Source organism: Oncorhynchus clarkii, chromosome 20 (assembly GCF_045791955.1).
Source record: "Oncorhynchus clarkii lewisi isolate Uvic-CL-2024 chromosome 20, UVic_Ocla_1.0, whole genome shotgun sequence".
Classification (NCBI taxonomy): domain Eukaryota; kingdom Metazoa; phylum Chordata; class Actinopteri; order Salmoniformes; family Salmonidae; genus Oncorhynchus; species Oncorhynchus clarkii.
The window spans coordinates 31,213,082-31,225,096 of NC_092166.1; the positions used below are offsets into that span (position 1 = coordinate 31,213,082).

At 42.1% G+C, this 12,015-nt stretch overlaps 1 protein-coding gene across 2 annotated transcripts in view; it reads left to right on the plus strand.

The window, feature by feature from the left end:
* Positions 1 to 6,937: 6,937 nt before the first annotated feature.
* The window catches only part of LOC139376196 (CDK5 and ABL1 enzyme substrate 1-like), a 35,784-nt gene continuing 30,706 nt past the window's right edge, over positions 6,938 to 12,015 (plus strand). The window contains exon 1 of one of the 2 annotated variants that reach the window (XM_071118487.1): positions 6,938 to 8,087. In XM_071118487.1, coding sequence (XP_070974588.1) covers positions 7,525 to 8,087 — 563 coding nt within the window. In that variant the 5' untranslated portion in view covers positions 6,938 to 7,524. The remainder of the gene's footprint in view (positions 8,088 to 12,015) is intronic. The other variant, XM_071118488.1, reaches the window with a different exon arrangement.

Here is a 12,015-nt window from a genome sequence, read left to right on the forward strand (position 1 = left end):
CAATACAGTTCCTTGAGCTGAAATTAACTTAAAAAAGTAGAATGTTAATACAGATTTTATTTTGTTTTATTTTATTTAGAAGAATCTTTTAGGTGTGCCAATAATTATGACACCTACAGTATATTTTTGAGGGGACAAACATATTACTTGTTAAACAAAATATAATTCTCTGAGCAATTGTATTAGTATACAATATAATTTACTCATTTGCTTGAGCACACAATATAGTTCAGTATTTGAATAATTTATTTTATACAGTCATTTTTGCTCATCTTTATCAAGGGTGCCAATAATTTTGGACAAGGCTGTATTGTCTGCACCTCATAACCCTTCAGGAGTAGTGCTCGTAATAATTTATGGTGCTCTAACACTTGGCATGTTTTTCCTTAATCGACTCTAAAGTAATAGCAGAGTCATGTGCATTGCGGCTCACAATGAGGTGCCAAAGCACTTCATCTGTAGGAAGCTTCACACAAACACAGGAAGTCCAGTGTTTCACGGCGACGGATGGGGTAGTAGGAGTCGGAGCCGTAGCCTGCGTCTCTCTCTCTCTCTCTCTCTCTTTCCCCGCTGATGGGCAGCTCAGATTAATGGTAGGTGGCTAAAGGACCTGCAGTTCAGAGACAGAATCTAACCTAAGGCATCTGAGCCTAAGATCTGCAGTGCACACTGGTTTCATTTTACATCATTGTATGGCATTGCACAGTAGTGTTCCGCTACTGTGGTTAGGAAGTAATAAAACAAATGGGCAGCATGGGCTTGGATCAGTGTCAAGAGTTACTCAAAATCAGCACACAACTACAGAAGTTGCTATAGCTAGGGCCAGGAGTTTTCCTGCCCATTTGACCTTACCAGAAATTGAGAAACTCCTGGCCCCAATTACCCCTAGCCCCAAATATAGGTATTAAATCAATAAATGTCATCCCCTAACATTCCTCTGCAACTATTATTCAGTAGTCAGTCTAAAACTCCATTTGGATGTGTATTAGGGGCGGCAGGGTAGCCTAGTGGTTAGAGCGTTGGACTAGTAACCGGAAGGTTGCGAGTTCAAACCCCCGAGCTGACAAGGTACAAATCTGTCGTTCTGCCCCTGAACAGGCAGTTAACCCACTGTTCCCAGGCCGTCATTGAAAATAAGAATTTGTTCTTAACTGACTTGCCTGGTTAAATAAAGGTAAAAATAAAAAAAAAAAAAAAAAAAAAAAATTAGTGGGACAGTGTGGTTGACTCACCAGAGGTCAGAGTAATATCAATCACCCCAATGCTTTTGACTGCTTGTCTTCTCGGGAAAGAATGTTCAACTTGACACTACTAGCAGCCCTCGTCTACTCCTCAATTGCAGGAGTTGGTTAGGATTTTTTCAGCAAGAATCTGACATGGGAGCCGGTGTGGGTTTAAAATTAACACAGTGAGATTAGAAGAGCCACAGGGACATCCAGTGGTGAGTGGAGGCCTTTTCATCATAAACTGTCTAAATAACACAGCTTCCTGGATGGCGTTTTAGGGAACCATCTTTCATGAATGAAAGGCAAAAACGCTAATGCCACCCAGGGGGGTTCCTACTACACATTGGTGATTGGTGAACGCAGACTCAGTGAAATGAGCACTATTTTGTATTGGTGTATAACTGCAGTATTGTGATATTGGCATATTTAGTCTAAAAATGTCCTAACCTGACTACTAAATCAGACTAAACCATGTAAAGCAGACAGATGGCGCAAATGTTGCAGAAATGCAGAATTGCATATTTTGGAAATAGTGCAGGTTCCATTCGAGGGGCCAGGGTTCTGGTCTAGAGCACTGTTTCAACTGCTCCTACAGTGTTGCTTCGGTACTGCAGTTTAACTGACGCCCGGCCCAAAAAGACAACTTCCATAGACGGCAACCATAGAGAAGTCAGATTTGAAAATTCCTAATGACACTTTCGTCATCACCTTTGTGCACAAAACATCCATTGAATTATTCAAATAACGGTTGCTGAGGCCAATGTTTTCCCCGTCACTCACAGTCGAAGATATTATCATTTTATTTTCATTCAATGTCTTCTTTCTGTGAGCACTGAGCGCTAGTGCGCATGTGATGTTGGTCCATGTAAACGGATGCAACCGAAGATTATGTATATACTGACCAGATGTCCCTTCACCTTAACAATGGAAGTCGTTGTCCACAAAGCGGCACGGCGGGCTGTCTTGCTCCCACCTATCCTTTCTCTGGCTTGGTGGATACATCTCATTAATGTAATCATTTTTTAATATTGTATAAGGCTTGTTGACGTCAACCGCCTGTATTCAATGGAGAGAGATTCGATGCTACTAGCCTGTCATGAATATGCATAGCCATCTCGAGACAACTCCGATACTGTTTTTTCTAAAAGTTGCAGGTGTGTCACGGGTCCTACTTATATCAGTACACTCGTAACAACTTAAGTATTACGACACTATTCGATCAAATAAACCTCTCATTGACCTTCATACAAAAACTCATTGCTAGGTGGGCGAAGCAATGACACAACCCCGATATACCCATAGAGAAGGATAGAGGCCTCTAGTGGCCAAAAGTCTTATAGCAGGGGCAGCGCCATTGAGGGCTTCCACCATTTTAAAGTAGTCAACTGGGTAGGGATTCCTACGGGTTGTAGCCTCAATGGCTCTGACCATGCTGTCGCAGAAGCTATAATGGCACAGATATATAGATCAGTCCTCTATATTTCTCTATGTTTGCTCAAAAAATGCGCAGCCCACTTATTTTCAATATCAAGGTCTGTTGTTTTACAGATTCAATGTAGGTATTTTAGAGGCTTCCATGCAGTAAATGTTCAATATTTATGCTTTGAAGTCTTGGTAGCCTAGGGGATTAGGGTAGAATGTATAGGTTATTTAACCAATTACTTCCACAATATGACACCAACGCACACTATACTTTCCCCCCAAAAAAGGTTTCAGTGAAACCTTTCCCGTCTTTGCCTTCAAGTTTGTCTATCTTTACTTACGTTACCCCGACCTTTGCTTTCGCTAAATATTTGTATAACTAACCCAATACAGACCACAGGCTGTCATTTCCAATGGGAGCAAATTAATCATAGTGGGCAGAACAAGCAAAGAGGTGGACCGAGCCAAGCACCAGCTATCGAGAGCCTGTTGGGGCATTCTAGCCTGCATTTCCGTTAGGGAATGCCTACTCGGTGACGTGCATATGTGCAACGACTCAATACGCGCTATGCTTTCCTTATTAATGCTCCTTTTTTTTCAATTACTTTGGCAAGGGTAAAGTCTACAAAATGTTGTCCACTCTGTTCGCAACAGATTCTAGTTTTGGAAACAGAAAATTGTATTTAGATCAAATGTTTAAAATCGCTAAGAAAATTTGCAGAATGTTAGCCTAACGCTATATCGCTCCATCTTCTCCTACTTCCGGCCACTGGGCTTCCTCTCACCATCATATTTGGTAGTGAATGGAAACGCCAACCATATGCTTCACATTTATACATCTTGTAAAATATCTGTCTCGCTGTTCTGTATGTGCTTTCGCTACCTTTTTTTTTTTTGCTGTTGCAAAGTTTTGGCACATTCATTCCACGGGGTTAAGAGGGAGCCTAAAATGTTGAGTCTCTATTGGTCATCCGGTTTTGGAGTGACTGGTCAGCCTCACCCAATGATCCAGTTTGTTTACATCCTAGCTGCTCACCTCCTTGCTTATTCTGACCATTATCATTAATTTGCTCCCATTGAAAACGACAGGCTGTCGTCTATCTTGGGTTAGTTATACACATCTTTGATATGACTGTGGTACTTTTGCTAGATAGCTGCAACATAAACTACTTTTCTAAACACATCAATCCATGCTTATATGGCCAGTAACAATAGATCCAAATGATGTGTATTTGTCAAATATGAATACACAGAATAGATGGACATAACATTCTTTGAGCTAGTCATTGGGGAGACAGTTGACAAAACTGTTACTTGCCTCAATGCTGTTAAAGCTGCATTATTGTGTATAGTTTTCCTTGTTAATGTTGACTGGAAAATCAGAAGCATAAAGCAGATAAGTGTTGGTTAATTGTGTATGGACATGACAATTAACTATCAATTATTTTATTAAGGATATACCCATTATTGTACATTTTGATACAGGTAATAGTTATTATTGTCCTTAGATGAAACACTGGTGTTCAAGAAACAGATTACAACTTCCACAAAAAGTGTTCAACTCGTTTTCCTTGATAAATGGTTTCCAACATATGATTGGCAGAACTTCACTAAAGAGCAAGAACATTTCTGTATTGTAACTGTATAAGTCTGCCCTACTCTTTCTCATCGGTACAGTTAGAAATATTAGCAGTATTGTTGGGAATGAGTGATATTCCTCCTTGGCTTCTCTCAGCTATGGAGACAGGTCATCAGCCACAACCGCCTGTGGAATAAATGAGCAAAAATTATGCAAAGAGGTTAACATGAATGGAAACCTAACACTGTTAGGTGGGGGGGGGGACTACAATAAGAATATAATTCAATTTAAACTCTACTGTAAACACTACCATGCCGTAGAGTAGCACTTAAAATCGGAATATTGCTGTAGGCTTCAGCTACAGGGCTAGACATAGAGGTGGTTGAGAGAGCACACGAGGGCTACGTCCCACTTCTCTACCCTTCTCCTGAAGTCTGCACTTGCACACACCTCATGGATTTAAAAGCATAGGATAGGTGTGTAAGCATTAGCAGGATGGAGTTTCCAGCATGAAAAGTGTGCAAGTGCAGGGTGGAGAATCGGGATGTAACGGACACAGTCACATGACTTTTAGGTTAAATCCATATTGGTACTGCCTCCGGGGAGAATCAGTGCAAAGTAATGACTTGCATCCATAATGTAGATATTCTCTACCTCTAGGCTTCCAACCTCCACCACCTACCTATCCAAGTAGTAGTAGACCTACCTAATATAGGATACCTACTTGTGTCAGGCTCCCGAGTGGCGCAGCGGTCTAAGGCACTGCATCTCAGTGCTAAATCAAAATCGAATTTTATTGGTCACATACACATGTCATTGCGAGTGTGGCGAAACGCTTGTGCTTCTAGTTCCGACAGTGCAGCAATATCTAACAATTCTACAACAACTACCTAATACACACACAAATCTAAGGAATAAGAATATATATATAAAAATAAACTCAGCAAAAAAAAGAAACATCCCTTTTTCAGGACCCTGTCCTTCAAAGATAATTCATAAAAATGCAAATAACTTCACAGATCTTCATTGTAAACGGTTTAACCATTCAACCATAAACAATCAATGAACATGCACCTGTGGAACGGTGGTTAAGACACTAACAGCTTACAGACGGTAGGCAATTAAGGTCACAGTTATGAAGACTTAGAAAACTAAAGAGGCCTTTCTACCGACTCTGAAAAACACCAAAAGAAAGATGCCCAGGGTCCCTGCTCATCTGCGTGAACGTGCCTTAGGCATGCTGCAAGGAGGCATGAGGACTGCAGATCTGGCCAGGAAAAATTGCAATGTTTGTACTGTGAGAAACCTAACACGGAACCCAAACCTGCTTCGTCATCGTGCATACATTTATTTTGTCCTCCCCACACCAAACGCGATCACATACGCAAGTTAAAATATCAAAACAAACTCTGAACAAATTACATTAATTTACATTAATTTGGGGACAGGTCGAAAAGCATTAAACCTTTATGGAAAATAACCTCTGCTGTTTCCTGAAGTCCACGATAATCTCCTTTGTTTTGTTGACGTTGAGGTTGTTTTCCTGACACCACACTCCGAGGGCCCTCACCTCCTCCCTATAGGCTGTCTCGTCAGTGTTGGTGATCAGGCCTACTACTGTTGTGTCGTCTACAAACTTGATGATCGAATTGGAGGCGTGCATAGCCATACAGTCATGGGTGAACAGGGAGTACAGGAGGGGGCTGAGCACGCGCCCTTGTGGGGCCCCAGTGTTGAGAGCTTTGTTAAGAGCCGCGACGCTCGGTTTGAATACTAACACGCATTACTTGTGGTACGGTTTTGGAAGCATTAGGACCTTATCTTTTATATCGGCAATAAATTGTAAAAAATAAACTAAAGGTTAAATTGATCCACACTTTTCTAGGGTTAGGGTTTTCACGCTGCTATATTTCCATGTTACAGGCTTGTTTACTGAAAACAGACAGACAGAGTGCTACCTGTGCTAATTAGCTATCTGTGTCTCCAAACACCGGTTTGTAAACAGAAGACAGACGTCACAAACACGTTGTCACTTAAAAATACTGTCTCCTGCAACTGTGTTAAAACCGGTAAAAGCAGTGTACACCAGAGGAGGCTGGTGGGAGAAGCAATAGGAGGATGGGGGCTCATTGTAACGAAGGGAATTATGTTTGACTCGATTCGAGCCATTAGAATGAGCCCTTCCTCCTCTGTAAGTGTGTATTTTGTATTTGTGAAATTATTTTGATGTGATATTATGAAAGTAGAGGGATTTATGTTTCTAGAACCGTACCACAATTGAGAATCGATTCATGTTTAGATGGAGTATTTGGCCGTTTGGGCTTCCAGAGCCAATTCGCCTTTTAAACAGAAAAAGTCCTTGGACTAGTAGGAATGAATGGTTCCTTTAGCCCGTTATTATGCTAGAAAGGGGTTAGTAGTGCCCTTGTTCTCGAATAGCCACATACTGTACCTCTAGCTAGAGTAACTTCAGAGTATGTTCAGTGCATCATATCTTGCTAGCTATCGATGATATAAATTATATAACCATGCTAATTTAACTACCTAAAAAAAGACACTTACCTAGGATGTTTCCCGATGTCTTTCTTCTCGTACATTTTACCCTGTCTAGCTATCTAGTAGCCACTGAGACCTTTTTACCCAAAATGTAAACGTTAAATAAGTTTAAAAAATAGTAAAAAAAAATCAAGGATGACCTGTCATTCCAAAACCAGTTGACCAATAGAGACGCATCTTCTACGCTTCCCTTTAAACCCCCCAAAAAGGCAGCTAAAACGAAGGGCGGGCAGGGTAACGTAACCAAAGAAAGAAAATATTGCAGACAAAGAGGGAAGCGTTTCTTTGCAATCATTGAAAATGTTTAAATGATTTTTTTTTTTCCGCATTCATTTACAATGTATTTGTTCTTGCCTTTCAAAAGGATTTCCTTGCTATGTTATTTATTCGACCTCAACACTTGTGGGTTAATGTTTTGCTTTCAGTATCATTTTTGTTTGCATTAAGAATTTAATTAACGAATTCAAAAGGTATTGTTTGATATTAAAAAGGCACAAAAGTAATTCCATAGAAGAGGGGAGGAAAAAAACCTTTCATACGTATCCCTGAAAGCTTATTGGTCCAAATGGTCTGCTGCCACAATTCACAATACTGCACACACGTGACCATCCTGTGTTTAGTCAGTGTAACGCTTGCACTTAAAAGACAAGCATTTGCTAACTACATAAGCACTCTTTACACACTTTTAATGTCATCTTGACAAAACCGCTGCTCGCAGCTTCGTATAGCTGAAAGCGGACCATGGCGGCTGCCATGAGCAGCAACACATCCACGCTTCAGATCAAGTATTCCAGTATCGAGCATACGCGGAAACGCATAGACCCTCGGAGGAGACAAGCCGCGCTGTCTTTTCTCAGTAACATTTCTTTGGATGGTCGACCCGTGCAAGATGATGCCGACAATCAGATCGAAGAGGATAATTCAATTGAGGCCAGGACTAGACAGAGCATGGTTTCCACAGCAGAGCGCCCGCTGTACGCGGTTGGCAGTGGCGCTGCGGTAGCAACCTCCACCGCCGCCCAGGCGCTCGCTATTGCAAACCAGGCTCTGATTGCTAACACCCGAGCCAGTTTTGGGATTGGTCCCACCGCTGCAGCTCCAGCATGTACAGATCCGGAAGGGGATGCTTTCGGTCCTTCGATTTTCAGTTCGTCCTTCTCTGTAGTACCAGCCGCGACTAGAAGCAGGCTCCAGACCTACACTCAGGGAGTCGTGCCTGCTGCCCACCCTAGGCAGGCTTCCCAGGTCTGCTGTCTAGAGGGAGGACAGATCGCCAACTCGGGACTGGAACTGCAGAGATCAAGGTAACTGTAGATCTCTGCATCATGTAGCGTTAGTGTTTACATTAATTTAGTTGTGAAGGAGTTTACACTGACTGTTATGTATATCAATGTTGCCTATGTTGGGTAGACTACTGGCACAGAAGCCCACACAGGCAGTGTTTACACTGCACTCTCACAAATTAGGCATTATGTCGTATGCGACAATATTGCAACCCAGTAGTCAACACTACACTACAGGCTACAGTATTGCAACAGGTAAGTGTTATCTTGATAAAGGTCTTTGTTGAGTGAAGCCAAGAAACGTGATCCACAGATCTGGGCTGGGCTAGGCTAGGTTAACGTTTATCAACAGAGATCATTTAAACAACAGAACGGGTTCGTCCTGTCACATTTTGTAGCATGGTTGCTCAAAGGTCATCATAAGTCTTTGTCAGTGTACTGCTAAAGACATGTTAAATAAAAAGAAAGAGACAGACAGCAAAGACAAAGTGCCCTCAGATTTGTGAAACCGTATCTCCTCAATGAGCGACTTATACACTTGTGTGCCGAGATTCATTAATACACCAATACACATGCGGTGGCCCATTGATTCAAGTGGAATCAATGTTGCATATCAACCGGATGAGGTGGAAACGGTTAACCATTGTGCCATCATTTCGATTAGCCTGCCTTAACACGTCCTTTTAAACAGAATTTGTAAAACATGTTCGGGATAGCACTGAAACCATATGAGGTCAAACAATTAAAGGCATGTCCAGAAGGAAGAAAGGGGTGACTTTTTCTCCCCCATGCAGATTCAGTCCCACCATGACTACTTGACAGGCATGGAGATGAAGGCCTATATGGATCAAGCTGTGGCCTAGTTCCTTTCATAGACCTCATCACTTCAGACAAATGTTTCCTATCTCGAGGACTGGTAATCTACTTGCTACCTCACATGGCCAATTAAGTGAGGGCTAACTGACAATATAGCCTATTGGTTTGCACAGTACAGTATATAGAGCTAATGCTGCCCAGGTAGGCCTATTGTTTGTTCTGGATTGTTTATTCTGGAGCTGAGGGTATGGGTATTTTCTCCCCATAATCCGTTGGATGTGTATATCTTTCTAAAGCGGCCCAGCACCTGCCGCCTTGCCCTCTCCTATGCGATATAAACATCCTGTAACCCAACGCTCCCAAATACACCGTACCACGGATGCCTTTTATTCCATACCGTTGTTTACTCTGTAGAGTAGACCAGAGCACAGGGAAATATGAGGCTGACTCTTTCTCTCGCCACTGCAGGAGAGCTGTCAGTAACAGTTCTCTCTCGCTCGCTCTCGCCACTGCAGGAGAGCTGTCAGTAACAGTCTTCTCTTTCTCTCACTGTGTCAGAAAATGCTGTTAGATACACTACACTCTCAGGCCACTCCGCAATGGAGACACTCCGCGACGGAGACAATCCGCGTCTTGCAGCTGCCAGACTTCACAGGACAACGCATTCATGAAGCCATCGTGATGCGTTTACTTCACCTTTTGACTTCCTCGAAGTGACATTAGTCAAACTGCCCCTGAAATCTGTCATGAGCTAATGCCATATCGTAATGGTGAAAAGTACATGTAGCGTAAATCATGCCATTTGGTAATGAATGTGTTATGAAGTTGTTATATTAACAAAGACCTTACAAGACGGTATATGTTTTGTTAAAAAGAAAAATGTTTTTAAAAGCAGAATTCATGTGTTTTTATCAACCCCAACAGTATTTTACACAAAGTTGAATTCATGAGCTTACTGCAATATATTTATCTTGAAGGTGTTATGATGATTAAAGTTTGCGTAGGGGTCTTCTCATTGCATTAGTTAGCCATGTAGTGAGCCTGAGTTACAGTACCATGATTTATTAGCTAAACCCCTACAGGTTATGGAATGCGGTCAGTCGGAGAAGGAAGCCCATGTAAACTGAATTATAAGCTAACTAGGGCGACCTGTTGATAGACCCTGGCCACATTTTCCACAGGCATACCATAGACGGGAGTCCCACAGTGGCTGGTTTGTTTTCTCAGGGCAGCAGCTTGGTGGAAACGTGGCCAGGTTCAGAGAACCCTGGCTGGGAAAGGAAAGGCAGGATGCCCAGGCTTTCAGAGACGCTGCCCGGCCAGGCTCTCCTTTCTCTCGTTTTCTATCCTCCACTTCCTCTCCCAAGGGCACCAGACTAGACATTATTTTGCTTTCATATACCTATCTATCTCTCTCTCTCTCTCTCTCTCTCTCTCTCTCTCTCTCTCTCTCTCTCTCTCTCTCTCTCTCTCTCTCTCTCTCTCTCTCTCTCTCTCTCTCTCTCTCTCTCTCTCTCTCTCTCTCTCTCTCTCTCTCTCTCTCTCTCTCTCTCTCTCTCTCTCTCTCTCTCTCTCTCTCTCTCTCTCTCTCTCTCTCTCTCTCTCTCTCTCTCTCTCTCTCTCTCTCTCTCTCTCTCTCTCTCTCTCTCTGGAATGTTATATTCCTGGCTATGTACAGTTTTGTAACAATGTGCAAATAGACCAATAAATATAGTTTGTATTTACAATGGTGTTTGCTTCATATGTCTCTCTAATAGGGTTATACATTTGCCAGGAGGTTAGGAAGTGCAGCTCAGTTTTCACCTGATCTGATTGGCACATAGCCTGCCTTCTTTCGAGAGCCAGGTCTGCCTACGGCGGCCTCTCTCAATAGTAAGGCTATGCTCACTGAGTCTGTACATAGTCAAAGCTTTCCTTAATTTTAGGTCAGTCAGAGTGGTCAGGGACTCTGTTTAAGGCCAGATAGCATTCCAGTTTGCTTTGTTTTTTGGTTCTTTTCCAATGGCAGAGTTGCAAAGAAAAAGCCATATCTCAAACTGGCCAAGAAAAATAAAAGATTAAGATGGGCAAAAGAACACAGACACTGGACAGAGGAACTCTGCCTAGAAGGCCAGCATCCTGGAGTCGCCTCTTCACTGTTGAGACTGGTGTTTTTTTTTCGGGTAGCTGCCAGTTGAGGACTTGTCTGTTTCTCAAACTAGACACTAATGTACTTGTCCTCTTGCTCACTGGGGCCTCTCACTCCTCTATCTGTTCTGCTTAGAGCCAGTTTGCGCTGTTCTGTGAAGGGAGTAGTACACAGCGTTGTATGAGATCTTCAGTTTCTTGGCAATTTCTCGCATGGAATAGCCTTCATTTCTCAGAACAAGAATAGGCTGATGATTTTCTGAAGCTACTCAACTAGTCTAAAGAAGGACAGTTTTATTGATTCTTTAATCAGGACAACAGTTTTCAGCTGTTCTAACATAATTGCAAAAGGGTTTTCTAATGATCAATTAGCCTTTTAAAATGATAAACCTGGATTAGCTAACATAATGTGCCATTGGAACACAGGAGTGATGGTTGCTGATAATGGGTCTCTGTGTGCCTATGTAGATATTCCATAAAAAATCTGCCGTTTCCAGCTACAATAGTAATTTACAACATTAACAATGTATATACTGTATTTCTGATCAATTTTATGTTATTTTAATGGACAAAAGCACATTTTCTCTTTAAAAAAACAAGGACATTTCTAAGTGACCCCAAACTTTTGAACGGTAGTGTGTGTACAAAACATTAAGAACACCTGCTCTTTCCATGACATTGCTTCCACCTGGTCAGTCTATGATCCCTTATTGATGTCACTTGTTATATCTACTTCAATCATTGCAGATGAAGGGAAGGAGACAAGTTAAACCAGGATTTTTAAGCCTTGAGACATGGATTGTATTTGTGTGCCATTCAGAGGGTGAATGGGCAAGACAAAATATTTAAGTGCCTTTGAACGGGTTATAGTAGTATGTGCCAGGTGCACCAGTTTTTCTAGAACTGCAACGTTGCTGGTTTTTTCCACGCTCAATAGTTTCCAGTGTGTATCAAGAATGGTCTACCACTCAAAGGACATCCAGCCGACTTGGTACAAGTGTGGGAA